The sequence below is a fragment of the Mustela erminea genome, chromosome 6 (assembly GCF_009829155.1).
Source record: "Mustela erminea isolate mMusErm1 chromosome 6, mMusErm1.Pri, whole genome shotgun sequence".
In the NCBI taxonomy this organism is placed as follows: Eukaryota; Metazoa; Chordata; class Mammalia; order Carnivora; family Mustelidae; genus Mustela; species Mustela erminea.
Window position 1 is genome coordinate 22,198,626 of NC_045619.1, and position 24,058 is coordinate 22,222,683.

The 24,058-nt window shown below is 37.8% G+C and overlaps 1 protein-coding gene across 5 annotated transcripts in view; it reads right to left on the bottom strand.

The window, feature by feature from the left end:
- APAF1 (apoptotic peptidase activating factor 1) overlaps positions 1–24,058 on the bottom strand; it is an 87,453-nt gene that overhangs the window by 49,919 nt on the left and 13,476 nt on the right. For all 5 annotated transcript variants that reach the window (XM_032346683.1, XM_032346685.1, XM_032346682.1 and 2 more), the window contains exons 6-13: positions 12,005–12,188; positions 9,460–9,572; positions 9,231–9,362; positions 7,298–7,536; positions 6,303–6,470; positions 5,435–5,566; positions 870–983; positions 216–400 (exon numbers count right to left, since the gene is read on the bottom strand). In XM_032346683.1, coding sequence (XP_032202574.1) covers positions 216–400; positions 870–983; positions 5,435–5,566; positions 6,303–6,470; positions 7,298–7,536; positions 9,231–9,362; positions 9,460–9,572; positions 12,005–12,188 — 1,267 coding nt within the window. The remainder of the gene's footprint in view (positions 1–215; positions 401–869; positions 984–5,434; positions 5,567–6,302; positions 6,471–7,297; positions 7,537–9,230; positions 9,363–9,459; positions 9,573–12,004; positions 12,189–24,058) is intronic.

A 24,058-nucleotide genomic window follows, 5' to 3' on the forward strand; every position in this document is an offset into this window, starting at 1 on the left:
AATACATATTTCTCCTATACTCACTTCTCCAGAACTTTTCAATAACTAAGAATGCTTATTAAAAGTTCCAGCCCTTTCCAAAGTAGTTAAATCTTCCTGGAATGAACTTATTCACTACCTGAAAAATAATGACACAGTTAGCACTCCACTCCCTTTGGTTTCTTTTTTTTTTTTTCTTTTTTCCCCCCCTTTGGTTTCTTCCCTAACCTACTTACATCCACTCCAGATAAAGCATTCCATGATCGACCTCCTGCTTGGCCTGCAGCTTAGCTTGCTGATAAACTTCTGAAGTTTCTGGTTCACAGAGACCAAGTTGTACAATATTAGGAAATGGCTGTCGTCCAAGAAGATGTCCATTTAAAGATAAAAATTCCTGGAAATTTTCACAGACTGCACAGTCCTATGAACAAACTGAAATCTCTTAGAAATATAACCAGAACCAAGATCTGACATTTTTCTGTTTCTGTGATTTTGTCACTTTAAAGGCTTAAACGAGATATTCTCTATGTGAGCTAAAATTAAATAGCCAGCCATTAGATAACAAATACATGGTAACTGTCTCCAAATTTTTAAACATAGTATAAAAATCTCTTTATCCAAGTGTTACTTTCTTAATACATTCTTGTATTAAGAAAAAACAAAAAACAAAACAACCCAGTTGGACACTTTATACTTTCTCAACTTTCAAACCTCAACCCCATCTATAGTCCCAGGAGGCTAGGAAGCAAAATAATTAGAATCATCAAGAGTTAAAGTGAGGAAATTCTCTCTCTTTGTCCCTTTTATCCTGCTCATCCCCACTATTAAACCTAGAATTAAATGACAAAATGAGATGCCCTTTAAGAACTTATTTTTCCTACTAATTATACCTTTTCATCCAATATATGCCTGTATTCCACAAATTCATGAATCAGATGAGCAGGGCCCACGAGTTCAGTTTTTGCTTTAATCCAATCCAAGGAAAACATTAAAGCACAAAGTTCCTTTAAAAAAAAAAAAAAAGAGAGAGGAGGATACGGTTAAAGACATCAAAGAATTTTAACTATAGCACCCTTATCTTTTTTTTTTTTTAAATAAAGATGTTATTTGGGGCGCCTGGGTGGCTCAGTGGGTTAAGCCTCTGCCTTCAGCTCAGGTCATGATCCCAGGGTCCTGGGATCGAGCCCCGCACAGGGCTGGCTTTCTGCTCAGCAGGGCGCCTGCTTCCCTCCCCCGTCTCTGCCTGCCTCTCTGCCTACTTGTGATTTCTCCCTCTCTCTGTCAAATAAATAAACAAATCTTAAAAATAAATAAATTTTTTAAATTAAGATTTTATTTATTTATATTAGAGACACAGTAATCGAGAGAGAGAGAGCACAAGCCAGGGTGGGGGGGAGTAGAGGTAGAAGCAGACTCCCAGGTGAGCAAGGAGCCCGACAGGGGGCTTGATCCCAGGACCCTGAGATCATGACCTGAGTCAAAGGCAGAAACTTAACTAACTGAGCTCCCCAGGTACCCTTACCATCCTTATCCTAACACTACCGAAAGAACCTTAGCAGATAACTATAATTCAAGGACAAAAAGGGAGCTATTTTAAAAGGAACCAAAGAAACATAAAATGGACCAAACACCTTAAATGAAAATAAATTTTACTGATTAAAATGTAAATATAAAATTTTAAAAAAACTTAAAAAAATTCTAGAAGATACAGGCAAATATTTCTGTGACAGTAGGATGAAGGAAATGTTTATAAACATGACACCAAAGCAAAAGTACAAAAAAAAAAGAGCAAGAGATGTACACTTAACTACATAAAAACTCAAAAACTTTCAATACAGTTGAAAACAATATAAATAAAATTTGACAAAAAATAAAAGTATTTATTTACAACACATATGATAGATGAGGGCTTAATATTATTTATAGAAAATTCTAATAAAATAAGAGAAACACCTCAACAAAAAAAAAAATAGGTAAAAGCAATGGATAAGACTCAGTGCACACAGTAAGAGGTACAATTGGCCAAAAACCTCACCAGTAATCTAAATGAAACAAGAAAGACTCAGCATTCTTTAGTATCATATTTCTAGGAATGCCTGGGTGGCTCAGTCAGTTAAGCATTTGCCTTCAGCTCAAGTCATAATCCCAGGGTCCTGGGATCAAGTCCAGCACCAGGCTCCTTGCTCAGCAGGGAGCCTGCTTCTTCCTCTGCTTGCCTCTCCCCCTGTGTGCTCTCTTTCTCTGACAAATAAGTAAATAAAATCTTTTTTTAAAAAATCAGATTTCTAAAGACTAAAAGCAGTAATAAGAATATTAACTGGGGGCACCTGGGTGGCTCAGTGGGTTAAAGCCTCTGCCTTCGGCTCAGGTCATGGTCCCAGGGTCCTGGGATCGAGTCCCGCATCAGGCTCTCTGCTCAGTGGGGAGCCTACTTCCTCCTCATTCTCTGCCTGCCTCTCTGCCTACTTGTGATCTCTGTCTGTCAAATAAATAAAATCTTAAAAAAAAAAAAAAAGACTATTAGCTGGAGTCAGAGGAAATTATCATATACTGTTGATACTGTTGATAGTGATATACTGTTGATAGTGATATAACTCAGAGCACGATCCTGGAGGACAGTTTGGTAATCTGTATTAAAATTCTAACTGTAGTCATGATCCCAGGGTCCTGGCATCCAGCCCCACATCGGGCTCTCTGCTCAGCAGGGAGCCTGCTTCCCCTTCTCTCTCTGCCTGCCTCTCTGCCTACTTGTGATCTGTTTGTGAAATAAATAAATAAAATCTTAAAAAAAAAAAATTCTAACTGTACATACCATTTGACCTAGAAATTACACTGTGTGTCCTAAGAAAATAATCAGACAAGTGTGCTTAAGCAATCTAACTTTCCAAAAGCCAACTGATCAATATACAATGAAATAGTATGCAGCTTCAAAAAATTTTTCACTCTCTATAAACTGATGTAAAAAGATGACCATGAAATACAGTTAGATGGGGCGGCGGGGGAGAAGAGATATAAGACTATTTCCATTATGATCCTATTTGGGGTTTAAAGAATAGGTACGTGGGGGTCCCTGGGTGACTCAGTTAAGTCAGTTAAGTCTCTGACTCTTGATTTCGGCTGAGGTCATGATCTCAGGTTGTGGGATCGAGCCCTGCATTGGGTTCTGCACTGGGCATGGAGCCACCTTGGGATTCTCTCTCTCCCTCTGAGCCTCCCCCTGCTGACACACACACCCTCTCTCTCTAAAAAATTAAAAATTTAAAAAAAAAAAAAAAAAAAAAAGAACAAGCATGTGTATCTGAGCAGCAAAACAATCTGGAAAACTATACACAAAAGCATTAGCAATAATGGTCATTTTCATCTTTTTAGTTTTTTTCCTACATTTTACTAATGAAAAAAACCTTTAAAAATTAGAAATTATCTTTAAAAATCAGGAAAAAGGGCTTTTAAAAAAGCAAGAAGAAACTGAATTCCTGTCACATTATCATAGATACCAAGTTTTAAAAATATGCATTGACCCAACAATCCCACTTCAAAAAATTTTCAAAGGAAATAATGTAGGTGCAAAGACAAACAACCAAACAACATTGTTCATTACAGCATAATAAAGGCAAAAAACTGAAAACCTAAATGTGCAACAATTACAGCTTACGTTAATTTGGCACAGATATTTACTGGAATACCTTCATTCCAACGTATAGATTTTCTTTTAAAATTTTATTTATTTATTTGACAGACAGAGATCACAAGTAGGCAGAGAAATAGGCAGAAAATGAGGAGGAAGTAGGCTCCCCGCTAAACAGAGAGCCCACTGCGGGGCTGGATCCCAGGACCCGGGGATCATGACCTAAGTGGAAGGCAGAGCCTTTAACCCACTGATTCACCCAGGCTCCCCAGATTTTTTTTTTTTAATAAAGATTTTATTTATTTGACAGAGAGAGACTCAGCGAGAGAGGGAACACAAGCAGGGGGAGTGGGAGAGGGAGAAGCAGGCTTCCCACAGAGCGGGGAGCCCAATGCAGGGCTCTATCCCAGGACCCTGGGATCATGACCTGAGCAGAAGGCAGCTGCCTGATGGCTGAGCCACCTAGGCACCCCCAATGTGTAGATTATTAAACATGAACTATATTTTGCTAGATGAAATAAACAGAGTACAATAATACACCGTCTTTTCAACCAAATGGTAACATACCTAAGCATAGATAAATTACTTAAAGTACATATGGTTTTCAAAAATGTAAACATTTTGAATAGTTGGTAGTCCTGATTTCAAATATCATATATGTGGTGGTGATTCCCAAATTTTATTTTTAGTCCATAAAAACTCCAGATTCATATATCCAACTACATACTCATTTTTTCCAGTCAGATGTCTTAATATGTATGAGACAGTATATTCAAAATTATTTCCCCCTAAAAAATACTCAGTCTGCCCACAGACACTCCAATCTCAGATCAGGGGACTCCATTCTTTCTGTTGTGCAAGGCTGGAATGATCTTATAATGGACACAAAATCCATCACAAATCATGATGATTCTACATCATCACTTTCTCCTTCCATGCTGAGCACTTACTACTCCCAAGATAGTATATATTTACTCATTCACTAGTAGTATAAATTTACTTTTCTCCCCACAGAATGTAAGCTCAATGAGAGAAGTGACTTTGTGCCCATGGTATATGCTCACAATGAAGAATAATACACCAGCACCTAACAGGCACTCAATAAATACTTGCTGAATGAATGAATATAATTTCCCATTCTCCATTTCCTCTCAAAGCCTAAAAATACAAATCCATACTGCCCAAAAAGGAAAGCTATTGGTAAGTAGAGAATGAATTTTTAGGAGGTTCATGTACTATACTTACCAAGGTTATCTTTTTAAATCACTGTAGGTAAAAATTGTAACAAAAACAAAAATACTTACATAGGCTATAATCCTATTTTTACTAATAAAAGAAAACTCCAAACACAGGATGAAATATAAGTGAGATAAAAATAATAATTTTGGGGCACCTGGGTGGCTCAGTGGGTTAAGCCTCTGCCTTCAACTCAGGTCATGATCTTGGGGTCCTAGGATTGAGCCCTGCATCAGGCTCTCTGCTCAGCGAGGAGCCTGCTTCCCTCTCTCTCTGCCTGCCTTTCAGCCTACTTGTGATCTCTCTCTCTGTCAAATAAATAAAATCTTAAAAAATAATAATAATTTTTAAATTTTTATTTATTTATTTTTTTAGGGCACTTGAGTGGCTCAGTCAGTTAAGTATCTGCCTTTACCACAGACCATGATCTTGCAGTCCTGAGACTAAGTCCCATGTCCCAGGCACCGTGCTCTGCAGGGAGTCTGCTTCTCCCTCTGCTCCTTTCCCACTCATTCTCTCTCTCTCTCTCACTCAAATAAATAAATAAATAAATTTTAAAAATAATAATGATAATTTTTAAATGGGTCACCTTACTTTGTGCATATTGGCACTACCCATGTGATAGGCCAGAAAGTTGTACCAATACATGCAGTCCTCCTGATCTGGTGAAAGAGTATGTGGCTGGTAATGTTTCTGGAACTGAGTGATTATTTTCCTATGTAGATTCTGAAACCCAAATGAAACATGTTAGAAGACAGAAACAATTTCATAACCTAAGCATCACAGTAACTATAGTGTACAAAGCTATTTAAAAATGTACAGAGAATCTACCCACAAAATACTTACTAATTACAAAAGGAAAAAATTAGTAGCTTTACAGTGGAGAAACTAGCAGGTACCACTTTAGCCAAGTGATCAACATTACCATCACTGAGAAGAAGACATACCGACACCCTAATATGATGCCTTGAGGACACAATGACTTCTGTAGTTTACTTGCCAAAAATATATAACTTTAATGTCGTCATGAGAAACCATCAGATAAAATTACATTTAAATTTCATTTAAACTCAAATTTAAACCCAAACTAAGGGACATTATACAAAATAACTGGCTAGTACTCTTCAAAAGTGATCATGAAAGATAAGAAAAGCAAAGAATTTTCACAGATTTAAGGAAACATGACAATTACATGCAATATGGGATTTTGATCTGAACCACAAAAAGGACAGAGGGAAAGCTAGCAAAATCTAAAAAAAATTTGTGGGTTAGTTAACAGTATTCTATCATTGTTCATTTTCTGGTTTTGATAACCATATTACAGTTATGTAAGATGTAAACAATGGGGTAAGTTAGATCAAGGTACATGTATAAAACTCTCTATGCTGTTTTGCAACTTTTCTATAAGCCTAAAATTATTTCAAAATAAAAACATTTTAAAAACATACAGAGATGCAAGTACCTGAAGCTGGTTGCGATTCTTCTCTATAAGGAAATCTACTTGAAGATCATGTAAATAATAACAAAATGATTTTCCATTCCGATCACAAAATAAGAGAGACTTATTAACAAACTCCTGCAGTATGTCTTCAACTTCTTCAGTTTCCATGTCCCAGAGAATACATAACACCTAGAAATCATTGTAAGCATTTAATATACCACAAAACTACAATGACCAGGATTGCAGATAAGGTGTTAACATACACACACACACACACGCGCGCACGTGCATGTGTGCGCATACAAAAATCATATCTTAAAGCCCAGAAAAACTGTATCTCCATTTCATAAGAAGAAGCTCAACTATTCATCAAGATAGAAAAGAGAAGGGGCACCTGGGTGGCTCAGTGGGTTAAAGCCTCTGCCTTCGGCTCAGGCCCTGGATCAAGCCCTGCATGGGGCTGTCTGCTCAGCAGAGAGCCTGTTTCCTTCCTCTCTCTCTGCCTGCCTCTCTGCCTACCTGTGATCTCTGTCTGTCAAATCAATAAATAAAATCTTTAAAAAAAAAAAAAAAGATAGAAAAGAGAAGAAGTCAGATGCTTCTCCAGCCTCACTAGAACTGAGATTAGGATATAATCTGAGTTCAACAGCAAACCCATGACAGAGATTAAGGGCAGTGGGATTACATTCTGTGACACAGGTCTTAACCTTTCTTTCTTTTTTTTTTTAAAAGATTTTATTTATTTATTTGACAGAGAGAGATCACAAGTAGGCAGAGAGGCAGGCAGAGGGAGTAAGGGAAGCAGGCTCCCTGCTGAACAGAGTGCCCAATGGGGGGCTCGATCCCAGGACCCTGAAATCAGGACCTGAGCCAAAGGCAGAGGCTTAACCCACTGAGCCACCCAGGCGCCCTGGGTCTTAACCTTTCAATATCATCTGTAACAACATCCTTGATAATATATCAAAAGTGACATGCCATAAATATCCAAGGACAAGGTTTCTCTGTCCTTCTATTACCTTTGTAGGCACCTTAACATCCTTCTGAAGGATGGAAAGATCTGTGTAATAATCTTTGATGTCCTCTCTGAGCATTTCAACACTTATAGACATGGCTTCATCCAGAGCCTCATAATCATAAGATGAAGATTTCCTTATTCTCTTAAATTGCTTATTCTGAAGTTGCCTGAGGTAGTAATCCCAACGGTTAGGAAAATCACGTAAAAGTGCACCAATTAAAGACACTACAAGAGGAGAACCTAAAAACAGAACAAAACAAAACAGCAAAGTACTGTAATAATACCATCTCATTTTAAAATTACCACTAAGAATCACTTTATTCTTAAAAAAAAACAATTTCTGCTGCAAGTTATCCAAAGCCTTAAAATATGAGTAACACTTAGATTCACTTTAGATATTTCTTCTAAGGAAGTCATTAGAAATAAGAAATACTTCCTATAAGGATATTCATCACAGCATTATTTAAAATAGAAAAATCTTAAACAATAACAGAAATGATTGAATAAATTGAAGTTACCACAATATTATGCCATTGGTAATTTTTTTCAAAAGGTAATTAATGACATGAGAATGTTCAAGATTTGCTTATGAAAAGGCAAGTTTCAAATTATGTATATCCTTGTAATCTCATTATTTTTTTCGAAGTCTTGTATGTCCTAAAAGACTGAAATACTCTTTATTTATTATTTTTTATTATTTTATTATTTTAATATTTTAATATATTTTAGATCTTTATATATTAATATTTATTATTTTTTATTATTAATTAATATTATTGTTATTTAAATATTTATTTATTCAACAGATAATACTGTCCGTCAAATAAATAAATAAAATCTTTAAAAAAAAAAAAGAAAGAAAGAAATACTCTCAAGGGGCTAATAATAACCAAATGATGGGTAATTTCTTTTTATTGCTTCACACATTTTTTAAATGTTTCAAAATGGACACGCATCACCTTTATAAAGAATACAAATAACATGTTCTTTCCTAACATATTTCTTAAGTCCGTTAACTCAATTGGAGTGCCTAGGTGGCTCAGCAGGTCAAGCATCTGACTCTAGGTTTCTGCTAAGATCTCGATCTTAGGGTCTTGAGACCAAGCCTTGGGCATGGCTCCCCACTGAGTGGGAAGTCTGCTTCCCTTCTACTTCTGCCTTTGCCCCCACCCCTTTGTGGGCATATACACTATCTCTCCCAAACGAATCTTTTTTAAAAAAAGGCAATTAGCTCAAAACCAAACAGCTATTTAATGGCAAAAAGAAACAACAAGGTCTACTTCAGTATTAACAAGAGTGGAGGAATACAAGTAAAGAGCTGACAGATGTGACTCTATAAAATTTTTAATTTCTATATGTCAAATAAGTATTACAACTGAAATCAAAAAGCAGACAAAAAACTAGGAGGAAATATTTGCAAAAATATGGCAAAGAGCTAATAGCTTCAATAGTCAGAATGCCTAAAAATCAATTAAAAATATTGCTATCACAAAGAAAAATTCAATCAAGGGTAATTTCTTAAAATGCAAATACTCAATAAACCAGTAAAAAGTTTAACTTCACTAATAAAAAATGCAAATTAACAGGACAACACCAGTTTTCACCTACAAAATTAGATACTATTTTTATAAAATCCCAACCAAAAACACATAAAACTCTGATTCTCACTATATTTTTTATTCTTTGGCAGAAGTAATCCATCTTCATCTAATCTGTCCCATTAACATATTATGGTTGTTCATTAAATATTATTTTAATGAATAAATGAATACCAAAATATTATTATGTATGTAGGGTATCAGAGTAGAACCTAAAATACTAAATATCCTAGTAAAGCTTCTGGATATTCATGTACTAAACTATCATATTCACTAGCTTACTTTACAAAAAGGAAAATTAATACCTATAATTCCCTCATACACAAAATAACCTACCTTTACATTCCTTTATAATACTATGAGCTTGTTCTGGCAAATCTGCTTTCTTCATATTAACAAAAAGGGATAAAATTTCAAGTCCTTTTTCTTTTCCTAAGCCACTCTCCACAGAAACTACATATTTAGGACCTGCAACAAAATCATAAAATATAGTAAGTAATTTGGTTTGAATATATTTAAATATAATTGAATTAAACCATGAAGTAAAAAGTAAATTAATCCTCACCCATTACTGAATCTGTAACGCTCTTGTCCCTGGTTGTAAGAAGAATTTGACACTGATTGTCAAAAGCTTTTAATACCCAAGGATCCCAAATATCATCCAAGATCAACAGAGACCTAATTAAAAAAAAACTGTATTTAATCACTAATGACATTACTTTAAGCCTCTTTTTAAAAAGTATAATGCCACCAAAGCCTTAAAATTTACAAAATAAAGATGTCTATTTCATGGCTCTTCCTCTTTTCTTTGCTATATTCCTTTCACAATATACTGAACCAAATAAGGAAAAAAAAGTTAGAGACCTTCCTCTTTTCCCATCCCAAAACAATGAATGCATTTTTTATTTTATTTTATTTTATTTATTTGACAGATAGAGACACAGCGAGAGAGGGAACACAAGCAGAAGAAGTGGAAGAGGGAAAAGCAGGCCTCCCACCGAGTAGAGAGCCCAGTGCTGGGCTCGCTCCCTGGACCCTTGGATCATGACCTGGGCTGAAGGCAGATGCTTAACGACTGAGCCACCCAGGTGCCCCAATGAATGCATTTTAAAGTTAGGGAACCTATAAAAAGTGAACTGTGTGTATCCTGTAGGTATTAAAAATTGATTGCCAAGTGCCTTAAAAGAAGTATCCAAGTAATGCGATTTTTCTAATTCAGTCTAATTCAGTCTTAAAGCCACTAAAACTAAGTAAGAACTGGGCTCAGGTTAGCATTAGAATTAATCATATAACAGTAACGATATTTGACCATCTTCTACCCATAAAACTAGCATTTTCATATATTCCAACCAGATACAATGCACTAGCAAGAATATTACCCTTCATTTGATACACTAACATGGTTTTTTTCCCATCCATAAATCACTTTGTTTACTCCTAATGACAAAAAAAAACAACTCTTTGCGAATTCTTGGTTTCTCCAAAAAGTTTTTTGAACTCAGCAGAACAGATGGAGAAAAAATACAACTAATACAACTAAAAGCTGATAGCATAATTATACACTAGCATTTTTATCCTAATGGCACACTACTTCTGTGCACTACAAAAAAAGATTCTGGGTACACACACAGCCTAGAAAATTGCAAAAGTACAAACCAAAATGCTGCAGAGAGAGAAACAAAAAGAATGACTTTATATGCCATGCTTTGATACATCTGATAGCATTTAAAATATTTTCCTAAGTAGAAATCACTTTTATTTTCGCAGAGAAGGAACGTGGGACTAGTAAAAAGTTACTGCAAAAGAAAAGAGGTAATATTTAGTGGACTTGAGGCTCCTGGAGGGTTCAGTTGGTTAAGCATCTGACTCTCGATTTCAGCTCAGGTCATGATCTCAGGTTCATGAGATCGAGCACCATGTAGGGCTCCATGCTGGGTACAGAGACTGCTTGAGTTGTTTTCCCTCTCACTCCTTCCCCACCTCTAATGAAAAAAAAAAAAAAAGCAAAACATAGTACTCTCAATGCTATTTCCTCCAGGAAAATCAACACAGTGGCTACCAAGGGGAGGGAGCAATAACAGAGGGAAGAGAAAGAAGCCAGAGGGAAAGGAGCTTGTCCTCTGTAGAATCACCTAAGAGGCTTTTCTCAAATTACTACCCTCACCCAGTATTCTGATATTAATCCCCTTACCAATTTAAGAAGCACTGCCATACTCAGCCACTGCTACATATGAAAGTGTACTGCATCATCAGCTGCAGAGAGGCCATTTAAAAAAAGTTTAGAGCCATTACCTAATTCTCACCCAATTTACTGCTGAACTATCAAGGAAGGTTTTATTCATTCTTGTACTTGCAGCACTTGACCCAGAACCTGGCACAACACTCATGTTGGTTAAATGAATCAATGAAAGAATGGCTGTTAGATCAGGGAAATCGAATTGTTGACTGAATCCCAGTTGATTAACTACTGATGGTTACACTGTTAACACAAGCACCAACTAAGCTACTGTCTCCCTTCTGGCTAATGAAAACTGAAATAGTTGATAACAACGCCTGGCAGATAGTCATAATATTTATTGAATGTACGAAAATAAAACAAACTCTTGAAGTTCACAGAAGTACAAGAGTTACATACATACATACACATACACATACATACACACACACACACACACACACACATATATATATATATATATATATATATGTATGTAAGACAACACAACAGAAGGGTCCCATTAAATAAATAAACCTTTTACCAGGTGCCTACATTTAGTCTGTCTCTTATTCAGTGTTATCCATTAGAAATAACAGATTCAAGGTAAGAAACTTGCATTTTATAGCAAAGACCTCTCACAAACTCACCTATTTAGGAAATACTTCTTGAGCATCTCAGTGGTATATAAGAGACAACATAGTAAGTAGGATGCAAAGAAAAGTAACAATTTCAGGCCAGTGGCAACCATTTTTAAATATAAGACAACAGCAGAAAAGCAATGCTTTATTCCTAGATCTCTACTAAACAGCAAAAAAAGATATGATGTCCTCAAAATATCAGTAGTTAAATCTCATTTGGGACTTCATGCACCAACTAAATGGACTATCTGTACCTTGGGTGTTTGCGCAGCATAAGAATGCGAAGACGGTCTTTAGCCTCTTCAATATTGAGCGGAAGCCTCTGAGAGAAACTCTCATCTTGATCCAACCGTGTGCAAAGGTTCTGCAATTTCATCAGAAGTCCAGACTTGTCCTGTTTCCCAACTGAAACCCAGTGTACACCCCCTGGGAAACAACCTAGTAAAGAAAATAATAATAAACTTAAGGCCTCCTTTGGAAGATTTTAATGATAAGTAGCAGATTTGTTCTAATTTTCAATCTCATCCTATCTTCATTTTCTCTTGATTGAGGGTATAAATTTTGCTTGTAGAGTATTGTTGAGCTTTACAACCTGAATCTAAGAAAAGTTGAAGATACGAAGAAAATGAAGTTTGAAGTAAATCTGCTATTTATCAGTTAAAATCTTAAGAAACAAAAATTTACAGTCTTAATCCTAGGTCATCAATGATCACTGTACAACATAGTTTCTCAACCTTAGTACTCTTGACATTATAAGCTAGATAATTCTTTTTTTTAAAGATTTATTTATTTGACAGAGAGAGAGATATCACAAGCAGGCAGAAAGACAGGCGGGGGGGTGGGGGAAGCAAGCTCCCCACTGAGCAGACAGCCCAATGCCAGCCCAGGACCCTGAGAGATCATAACCTGAGCGGAAGGCAGAGGCTCAACCCACTGAGCCACCCAGGTGCCCCTAAGCCAGGTAATTCTTTATTGTAAGGAACTTTCATACACACTGCAGGATGTTTAACAGTCTCCCTGGCTTCTACCCACCAGATGCTAATAGCATTCCCCCACCCTGGTTATGACAACCAAAGATATCTTCAAACACTTTCAAATGTCCCTTTCAGGTCAAAATCACCTCTGACTGAGAACCACTGATATCCAGGAACACATAACATAGTCATTAGTGTTCTCATACAGAAACTTAAATTAAGAAGTTAGTTTCAAGTCTGGCTCTACTGGTTACCAGCTATGCAATCTTTAGCAAATCACTCAGCCTCACTTTTATTAATTATACTGGAATAAGATTGTTTACCTTACCTATTTCAGAGTTACTGTGAGAAATTAATCATACACGTGAATTTGCTAAGTTAACTGCAAGGGGTTAAAACACACAGAATTATTAGTGATATGGATCTGAGAGCACCTTGCAAACATTAAGCTCTGAACTAGTAGACACCATACAAGAATGGACATTATTATTATTATTGCTCAACTGTTACCATCATTATCATTGTTAATTAAGCCACAGTATATCATAAAGTACATATTTTTACTTACATAGGTATCAGGAGCCAAAAACCTTAAGCCTTCATAGACTATACTTAATCAGTTCCCCACATAAATACAAAAAATGCTAGAGGGGCTCCTATGTGTAAAATTTGGTGAGCAGTAGCATTATTAGAACATATCAGTATAATTAACCACCAAGATATATGTTATGTGGGGTGCCTGGGTGGCTCAGTGGGTTAAAGCCTCTGCCTTTAGCTCAGATCATGATCCCAGGGTCCGAGGATCAAGCCCCACATCATGTTCTCTGCTCAGCAAGGGGCCTCCTTCCCCCTCCCCTCTGCCTCCTTCTCTGCCTACTTGTGATCTCTGTCAAATAAAAAAGTAAAATCTTAAAAAAAAAAGATTTATGTTATGTGACTGTAAATAATATAAGAAAAAGCAAAAAATAGGGGCGCCTGGGTGGCTCAGTGGGTTAAAGTCTCTGCCTTCAGCTCAGGTCATGATCCCAGGGTCTGGGATCAAACCCCACATCAGGCTCTCTGCTCAGCAGGGAGCCTGCTTCCTCCTCTCTCTCTGCCTGCCTCTCTGCCTACTTGCAATCTCTGTCTGTCAAATAAATAAACAAATCTTAAAGAAAAAAGAAAAAGAAAAAAGCAAAAAATAGATAAAAAATAAATGAGTTATATCAGAGGAAAACTTATTTATTGGTATTCACAAACAATTACAAAAATCACTATTTTAAAAGTTTAATCATCTAGATTTATATATATGCAAAAATCTATTTATGATATATTTATTGAGCACTATTCTAAGAGTTCTACATAAAAACCTATATTTAATCTACATATTAAACTATCAAGCAGACACTATTATTTTAAGCAGGCTCCACACCCAGCAGGGAGTCCAATGAGGGGCTCACACTCATAACCCTGAGACCAAGAGCTGATCTGAGATCAAGAGACAAATAACCAACCAAGCCACGCAGGCATCCAATAAGCAGAGACTATTATTATCCCAGTTTTACAGAGGAAACTGAGGTATAGGAAGCCTGAGTAACTTGCCTAAGGTTACACAGATAATAAAGCAGAGGTGGGATTCAAACCTCCAGAACCCATGCTCAACTTATGAACTATTCTGCCTCCTCAAGGATATTAACTGCAGCATTGTTTGCAACAAAAAAAGGTGGAAACAACTGCAATGTCCATCTTAACCAACTCTTTCCAAGCCTGAGGCAGGCCCAACTAAGGAAGGAAAAAACCTTATATGTAAATGAGGTTTGGAATGTTAAACAATACTTGACATTTTAATTATTGAAATTAGACTGCCGGAATGCAAACTGGTACAGTCACTGGAAAACAGTACGGAGAGTCCTTAAAAGTTAAAAACAGAACTACCCTGGGGTGCCTAGAAGGCTCTACTGGTTAAGTGTCTGCCTTATGATCCTGGGTCATGATCCTGGGGTTCTGGGATTGTACTTCCACATTGGCTCCCTGCTCAGTGGGTAGTCTGCTTTTCCTTCTCCCTCTGCCCCTACCCACCATTCATGCTCGCTCTCTCCCTCCCTCTCTAATAAATAAATAAAATCTTTAAAAAAAAGAAATAGAACTACTCCATGATCCAGCAATGGCACTACTGGGTATTAACCCAAAAAATACAAAAACAGTGATTCAAAAGGATATATGCATGCCTATGTTTATAGCAGCATTATTTATAATAGCCAAGATAAGGATTAATGAATGAATAAAGAAGATGTGGTATATATACACAATGGAATATTTTGCCATAAAAAAGAATTAGATCTTATCATTCGCAATGACATGGAGTTAGTGAATACAATGGTTAGCAATGGACTTAAGAGAATACAATGCTAACCGAAATAAATCAGAGAAAGACAAACACCACAAGATTTCACGCGTATGTGGAATTTAAGAAACAAAACAAATAACCAAAGGGGAAAAAAAGAGTGAGATGAACCAAGAAACTGACTCTTAACTATTGAAAACAAACTCTTGATTAGCAGAGGGGAGGGAGGGTTGGGGAATGAGTTAAAGAGGTAATGGGGATTAAGAAGTGCACCTGCCCTGGAGCATGTATGGAATTATTGAATTGCTATATTGTACACTTAAAACTAATATAACCCTATAAAAAATAAAGTCACACAACAACAACAAAAAAAGTAAATGAAAAGATAAGAATGGGGGCGCCTGGATGGCTCAGTCAGCTAAGCATCTGGTTTTGGCTCAGCTCATCATCTCAGAGTCCTGGGATTGAGCCCCACATTGGGCTCTCTGCTCAGCTGGAAGTCTGCTTCTCCCTCTCCCTCTGCTTCTGTTCATGTGCTCTTTTTCTTGTTCACTCTGTCTCTCAAATAAATAAAATCTTAAAAAAAAAAAAAAAAAGTACATGTACTTATTGCAACAGGCACCAGGTGATGTTCTGAATTGTTGAATAACTGTATCACAGATCTGAAACTAATATAATATTATGTGTTACCTAACTCAAATTAAAATAAAAACCTTAGGGGGGAAAAAAAGAAACTGGGGTGCCTGGTGGCTCAGACAGTTTAGCATCTGACTCTGGATTTCGGCTTGTGTCATGATCTCAGGGTTCTAGAATCAAGCCCCATGTCAGGCTCTCCACCCAGCAAGGAGTTGGCTTGAGATTCTCTCTCTCCCTGCCCCTTCCCCCATTTGCACACACACATGTGCATACACTCTCTCTCGCTCTCTAAAATAAATAAAATCTTTCCCTCCCAAAATTAGATTGTTTTTAAAACTTGAGGTCAGGGCGCCTGGATGGCTCAGTGGGTTAAGCCTCTGCCTTCGGCTCAGGTCATGGTCCCAGGGTCCTGGGATCGAGCCCTTTATCGGGCTCTCTGCTGAGTAGGGAGCCTGCTTCCCCCTCTCTCTCTCTGCCTGCCTCTCCGCCTACTTGTGATCTCTGTCGGTTAAATAAATTTAAAAAAAAAAAAAATTAAAAAAAAAAAAACTTGAGGTGACCTGGGGACTCTGAACCTATATAAAGGCAGGAAAAGAATCAGTGCCAGGGAAGTGTTAAACAGGCTATAAGGGAAAAAAGTTTTTCCCAATTACACCCTATAAACCTCAATGCAAGGGTTATATATCCACTAACTAAACCTAGTAAAACTGCCAAGGTTTATGATTATGAATTTAAATTGGAACTCAGCTGGGTGATTTTCTCCAGCAAAGAGGAAGCAAGTAACTGTCCAGATGAAGCCATGGGGAGTAAGTGAGTAACTGTCTGGATGGAGCAATGGGGACTAAGCAATTAGATTCTATCTCCTAGCAAAAAGAAGGAAGCAGAATTTACCCAAGTAAGGAGAAACTAAAGAACCAAGAGCATGTGCAAAGAAGCAACCAAATACTGGGTGATAGAAACCTAGGCCTGAGCCTAAAGAGGAGGCTAATGGGAAAAACAGTGAGGATATTATAGAATCAAGGGATAAGTCTTGATAGGTCCAAAAACTGTAGTAGTGAACTTGAGCAGAATAGGTGGAGGTGGGCAAAGAACACAACAGACTGCTTAACATTAAGATTTCAAAAGTGGTATCATTTCTGGTATTGATAAGGACGAGGGTCCAGTATGTGATCAGGAAGTATATGGATAAAGGAAAGTAAAGAAAATGATTACCGCAGATAAAGACATCAAGAAATCGAGAAGCCACGGATGGGCTCCAAGATGGCAGAGGAGTAGGAGACCTAAATTTCCTCCAGTCCCAGGAATTCAGCTAGACAGTTATCAGACTATTCTGAACACCTGTGAACTCAACAGGAGACTGAAGAAAAGAATAGGAGCAACTCTATGAACAGAAAAACTGCTACTTTCTGGAAGGTCGGACATGCAGAGAAGTCAATCTAAGGCAATATACGGAAAGATAAACAACTGGGGAGGGAGCCTCTGTCAGCTGGCTCCCAGCAAGTGATAGAGGAGCACAAAATCAGAACTTTCAGAAGTCTGTTCCAGTGAGAGACGTCACTCCAGTGGCTACACAGAGGCCATGTGGGGTGGGGGTGTAGGGGCCTCACTGGAACAGTGTCAGGACTCTAGGGGTCACAGAAAGACTGAGGGTACCTGAGTACGGCAGAGCTCCCAGGTATCAGAGCAGGGAAGCCAACTGCAAAGATAGAGCCTAAGGAGCAGGCTCTCAGTTCAGGTTGCCATAATCCGTGATTCCTGGCACAGTCGGACCACTGCTCTTCCGGCAGGGACCCTACAAGTGGCAGATCTGAGGGAGACTCCCCTTTCTCCCCAGTGAGGAGCGGCATGGGAGTGCACCACAGGAATCTGCTGAGTTTGGAGACTCCAAACGGGGTCATGTGCCTCAGACAGAAATACTTGGTCATAGGCCAGGTGAGCACAGAATGCAACTAGAGAGTAGGGAGGCAGGAGAGACTGACTGCTTTTCTCTGTGGATGCACCGAGAAGCAGGGCCCTGAGCTCTTGGCTTCCCCAGGGCCAGGGATTGGGAAGCCGCCATTTTCATTCTCATCCCCCAAAGCTGTACAGAAAGCTTTCAGGGAATGAAAGCTACCAAAAGCAAACCCAAGCAGATTACTTACCTGGCCCCTGGCAAGGGTGGTGCAATTCTACCTCAGGAGAAGACATGTCAGAATTATACTTCTTTCCTTTTTCAACCAACTTCTCATCAATCCTTTCTTAAAAATCTATTTTAATTACTATTTTACAGTCATACTCTATCCCTTCATTGCATTTACCCTTAATTTTTATATGCATATATTTTCCTTCTTTAAAATTTTGGGATGCAGATTCTTCTAACAGACCAAAATATACCCTAAATCTAGTGTATGGTTTTGTTGTATTCACCTGCCTGATCATATTCTTCCCTTTTTTTTTTTAATGTTTCTTTCTTTTTTCAACCAACTTATCACCTCATCAATTCCTTTTTAAAAATCTTTTTAATTTTCATTTTTACACCTAAAATCTAGTGTGTGGCTCTATTCTATTCACCAGCCTAATCACAGTCTTCTTTTTTTTTTTCCCTCTGCCCTCACCTCTCACCCATTTCTTCTGATTTGTTTAGTGTATATTTTTCTGGGGTCATTTTTCTGTAGCACTTTGGTTTTTTGTTCATCTGTTCTTCTCCAGACAAAATGACAAAACAGAAAAATTCACCTCAAAAAAAAAAAAAAAAAAAAAAAAAAGGAGGCAGTACTGATTGCCAGGGGACTAATCAACATGGACATTAGTAAGATGTTGGAACTAGAGTTCAGAGTGACGACTGTAAAGATACTAGCTGGATGTAAAAAAAAAAAGCATAGAAAATATTAGAAAATCCCTTTCTAGAGAAATAAAATCTAACCAAATCGAAATCAAAAAGGCTATCAATGAAATGAGGTGTAGTCAAAAATGGAGACTCTAACTGAGAGGATAATGACGCATAAGAGAGAATTAGTGATATAGACGACCAAATGATAGAGAATAAAAAAGCTGAGAAAAAGAGAGATAAACAACTATTGAATCATGAGCGAGAATTAAAGAGGTAAGTGATACCATAAAGCAAAACAATATTAGAATAATTGGGATCCCAGAAGAAGAAGGGGGGGCAGGTATATTGGAGCAAATTACAGCAGAGAATTTCCCTAATTTGGGAAAATAAACAGATATCAAAATCCAAGAGGCACAGAGAACTCCCCTCAAAATCAGTAAAAATATGATAACACCCTGACATCTAACAGTAAAACTTTAAAATCTCAGAGACAAAGCGAAAAGCCTGGAAGCAGCTCAGGACAAGAGGTCTCAAACCTACAATGGCATAAACATTACACTTCCAGTAGACCTATACACAGAGATCTGGAAGGCCAGAAAAAACAGTCATGATATATTCAGGGTACTAAAGGAGAAAAACATGTAGCCAAGAATATTATATTGAGCTAGGCTGTCACTGAAAATAGAAGGAGAGATAAACAGCTTCCAGAACAAACAGAAACCAAAGGAATTTGCAATTGCCAAACCAGTCCTACAAGAAATACTGAAAGGGGACCTCTAAGCGAAGAGAGAGCCTAGAAATAACACAGACCAGGAAGGAATAGAGACAATATATAGTAAGTCACCTAACAGGCAATTCAGTGGCACTAAATTCATATATTTCAATAATTACCCTGAATGTAAATGGGATAAATGCCCCAAACAAAAGACACAAGGTATCAGAGTAGATTAAAAAAAAACACAAGAGACTCATTTTTTACCCAAACACACCTCCAGATGTCACAAGAGACTCATTTTTTACCCAAACACACCTCCAGATTTAAAGTTAGGAGGTGGAAAAACCATTTACCATGCTAATGGACATCAAAAGAAAGCTGGGGTGACAATCCTTACATCAGAAAAATTAGATTTTAAACCAAAGACTATAATAAGATGAAGGAGGACACCATATTATACTTAAAGGATCTATCCAATAAGAAGACTAATAATTGTAAATATTTATGTCCCTAACATGGGAGCAGCCAACTATATAAGCCAATTAATAACAAAATCAAAGAAACACATTGACAATAAACAGTAATAGTAGAGGACTTTAACACGCCCCTCACTGAAAAGGACAGATCTTCTAAGCAAAAGGCCAACAAGGAAATAAAGGCTTTAAATGACACACTGGACCAGATGGACTTCACAGATATTTTCAGAACATCCATCCCAAAGCAACAGAATACACATTCTTCTTTATAGCACGTGGAACATTCTCCAGAATACATCACATCCTGGGTCACAAATCAAGTGTCAACCAGTACCAAAAGACTGGAATCATTCCCTACATATTTTCAGACCACAGTGCTTTGAAACTGGAACTCAATCACATAAGCTGGAAAGAACTCAAATACATGGACACTAAAGAACATACTACTAAAGAATGAATGGGTCAACTGGGAAATTAAAGAAGAATTTTATTTTATTTTTTTTAAAGATTTTATTTATTTATTTGACAGACAGAGACCATAAGTAGGCAGAGAGGCAGGCAAAGAGAATAAGCAGGCTCCCTGCCAAGCAGAGAGCCTGACGTGGGGCTCAATCCCAGGACCCTGGCATCATGACCTGAGCTGAAGGCAGAGGCTTTAACCCACTGAGCCACCCAGGCGCCCCAAGAAGAGTTTTAAAAATTAATGAAAACAAATGAAAATGAAAACACAACTGTTCAAAACCTTTGGGATGCAGCAAAGGAGGTCCAAAAGAGAAAAGTATATAGCAATACAAGCCTTCCTCAAGAGAAAAGAAAGGTCTCAAATACACAACCTAACCCTACACCTAAAGGAGCTGGAGAAAGAACAGCAAAGAAAGCCTAAACACAGCAGAAGAGAAATTATAAAGATCAGAACAGAAATCAAGGAAACAGAAACCAAAAGAACAGCAGAACAAATCAAGAAAACTAGGAGCTGGTTCTTTGAAAGAATTAATAAGATTGATAAACCCCTGACCAGACTTATCAAAAGGAAAAGAGAACAGACCAAATGAATAAAATCATGAATAAAAGAGGACAGATCACAACTAACACTAAAGAAATACAAACAATTGTAAGAACATACTATGAGCAACCGTATGTCAACAAATTAGACAATCTGGAAAAAATGGATGCATTCCTACAGACATATATACTACCAAAACTGAACCAGGAAGAAGCGGAAAACCTGAACAGACCCATAACCAGCAACGAAACTTAAGTAGCAATCAAAGATCTCCCAATAAACAAGAGCCTAGGGCCAGATGGCTTCCCAGGGGAATTCTACCAAACATTTAAAGAATTAATACCTATTGTTCCAAAACTGTTCCAAAAAACAGAAATGGAAGGAAAACTTCCAAACTCATTTTATGAGGCCAGCATTACCCTGATCCCAAAATCAGACAAAGACCCCATCAAAAAGGAGAATTACAGACCAATACCCCTGATGAACATGGATATGAAAATTCACATCAAAATACTAGCCAATAGGATCCAACAGTACATTAAAAGGGTTATTCACCAGACCAACTGGAATTTATTCCTGGGCTGCAAGAGTGGTCCAACACTGCAAATCAATCCATGTGATACATTAATCAAAGAAAGGACAAGAGCCATATGATCCTCTCAATAGAGGCAAAAAAAAAGCATCTGACAAAGTACAGCATACTTTCTTGATTAAAACTCTTCACAGTGTAGGGACAAAAGGTACATACCTCAATATCATAAAAGCCATCTATGAAAAACCCACAGCAAATATCATTTGTAATGGGGAAAAAACTGAGAGCTTTCCCCCTAAAGTCAGGAACACAGCAGGGATGTCCACTATCACCACTGCTATTCAACATAGTACTGGAAGTCCTAGCTTCAGCAATTAGACAACAAAAAGAAATAAAAGGCATCCAAGGGCGCCTGGGTGGCTCAGTTGGTTAAGTGACTGCCTTCAGCTCAGGTCATGATTCTGGAGTCCCAAGATTGAATCCCACATCAGCCTCCCTGCTCGGTAGGGAGTCTGCTGCTTCCTCTGACCCTCCCCCCCCTCATGCTCTCTCTCTCATTAAAAAAAAAAAAAGGCATCCGAATTGGCAAAGAAGTCAAACTCTCACTCTTTGCAGATGATAGGATACTTTATGTGGAAAACCCGAAGACTCTACCCCAAAACTGGCAGAATTCATAAAAGAATTCAGTAAAGTGTCAGGATATAAAATTAATGAACAGTGGCGCCTGGGTGGATCAGTGGTTAAGCCTCTGCCTTCAGCTCAGGTCATGATCCCAGGTTCCTGGGATCGAGCACCACCTCGGGCTCTCTGCTCAGCAGGGAGCCTGCTTCCCCCTCTCTCTCTGCCTGCCTCTCTGCCTGCTTGTGATCTCTCTCTCCCTTTGTCAAATAAATAAATAAAATCCTTAAAAATTCTTTAAAAAAAAAAAAAATCAATGAACAGAAATCTGTTCTGTTGCATTTCTACACACCACCAAGACAGAAGAAAGAGAAATTAAGGACTCAATCCCATTTACAACTGCATTCAAAACTTTAAGATACCTAGGAATAAATCTAACCAAAGAGACAAAGAATCTGTACTCAGAAAACTACAGAATACTCATAAAGAAACTGAGGAAGACACAAAGAAATGGAAAAATGTTTCATGCTCAAGGATTATAAAAACAAATACTGTGAAAATGTTTATGCTACTTAGAGTGATCTACACATTTAATGTAATCCCTATCAACATACCATCCACTTTTTTTACAGAAATGGAACAAATAATCCTAAAATTTGTATGGAACCAGGAAAGACTTGAAAAAGCCAAAGGAAAGTTGAAAAAGAAAAGCAAAGCTGGTGGCATCACAATTCCAGACTTCAAGCTCTATTACAAAGCTATAATCATCATGACAGTATGGTACTGGCACAAATACAGACACTAAGATCAATGCAACAGAACACAGAGCCCAGAAATTGACACTCAACTCTATGGTCAACTAATCTTTCACAAAGCAGGAAAGAATGTCCAATGGAAAAAAGTCTCTTCAACAAATGGTGTTGGGAAAATTGGACAACCACATGCAAAAGAACGAAACTGGACCATTTCCTTACACCACACACGAGAAAAGACTCAAAATGGATGAAAGACCTCAATGTGAGACAGGACTCCATCAAAATCCTTGAGGAGAATATGGGCAGCAACCTCTTCGACCTCAGCTGCAACAACTTCTTCCTAGGGAAATCACCAAAGGAAAGGGAAACAAGGGCAAAAATGAACTATTGGGACTTCATCAAGATCAAAAGCTTTTGCACAGCAAAGGAACAGTTAACAAAACCAAAAGACAACTGACAGAAGGGGAGAAGACATTTGTAAATGACATATCAGATAAAGGGCTAGTATCCAAAATCTATAAAAAACTTACCAAACTCAACACCCAAGGAACAAATAATCCAATCAAGAAATGAGCAGAAGACATGAACAGACATTTCTGCAAAGAAGACATCCAGATGGCCAACAGACACATGAGAAAGTGCTCGACATCACCTGGCATCAGGGAAATACAAATCAAAATCACAATGAGACTCCACCTCATACAGTCGGAATGGCTAAAATTAACAGGTCAGGAAATGACAGATGCTGGTGAGGATGTGGAGAAAGGGGAAACTCTCCTACACTGTTGGTGGGAATGCAAGCTGGTGCAGCCACTCTGAAAAACAGTATGGAGAGTCCTCAAAAAGTTGGAAACAGCTTTTCTATGACCCAGCAATCTCACTACTGGGTATATACCCCAAAGAGACAAATGTAGTGATCTGAAGGGGCACATGCACCCCAATGTATACAGCAGCAATGTCCACAATAGCCAAACTATGGACAGAGCCTAGATGTCCATTGGCAGATGAATGGATAAAGATGTGGTGTATATATATATAATGGAATATTATGCAGTCATCAAAAAATGAAAACTTGCCATTTGCAGTGACATGGATACAGCTAGAGGCTATTATGCTAAGCGAAATAAGTCCATCAGGGAAAAACAATTATCATATGATCTTGCTAATATGTGGAATTTAAGAAACAAGGCAGAGGACCATGAGGGAAGAGAGGAAAAAATGAAATAGGACAAAACCAGAGAGGAAAACAAGCTATACGAGAAACAGAGGGTTGCTGGCGTTTAGGCGGCTGGGAGGGTTGCAGTGGCTGGGCTATGGACACTGGGGAAGGTATATGCTATGGTGAGCGCTGTGAATTGTGTAAGACTGCTGAATCACAGACCTGTATCCCTGAAACAAATTATACATTATATGTTAATTTAAAAAAAGAAAGAAACTGAGAGGCCAAGGTTTTGGATGACTCATCCA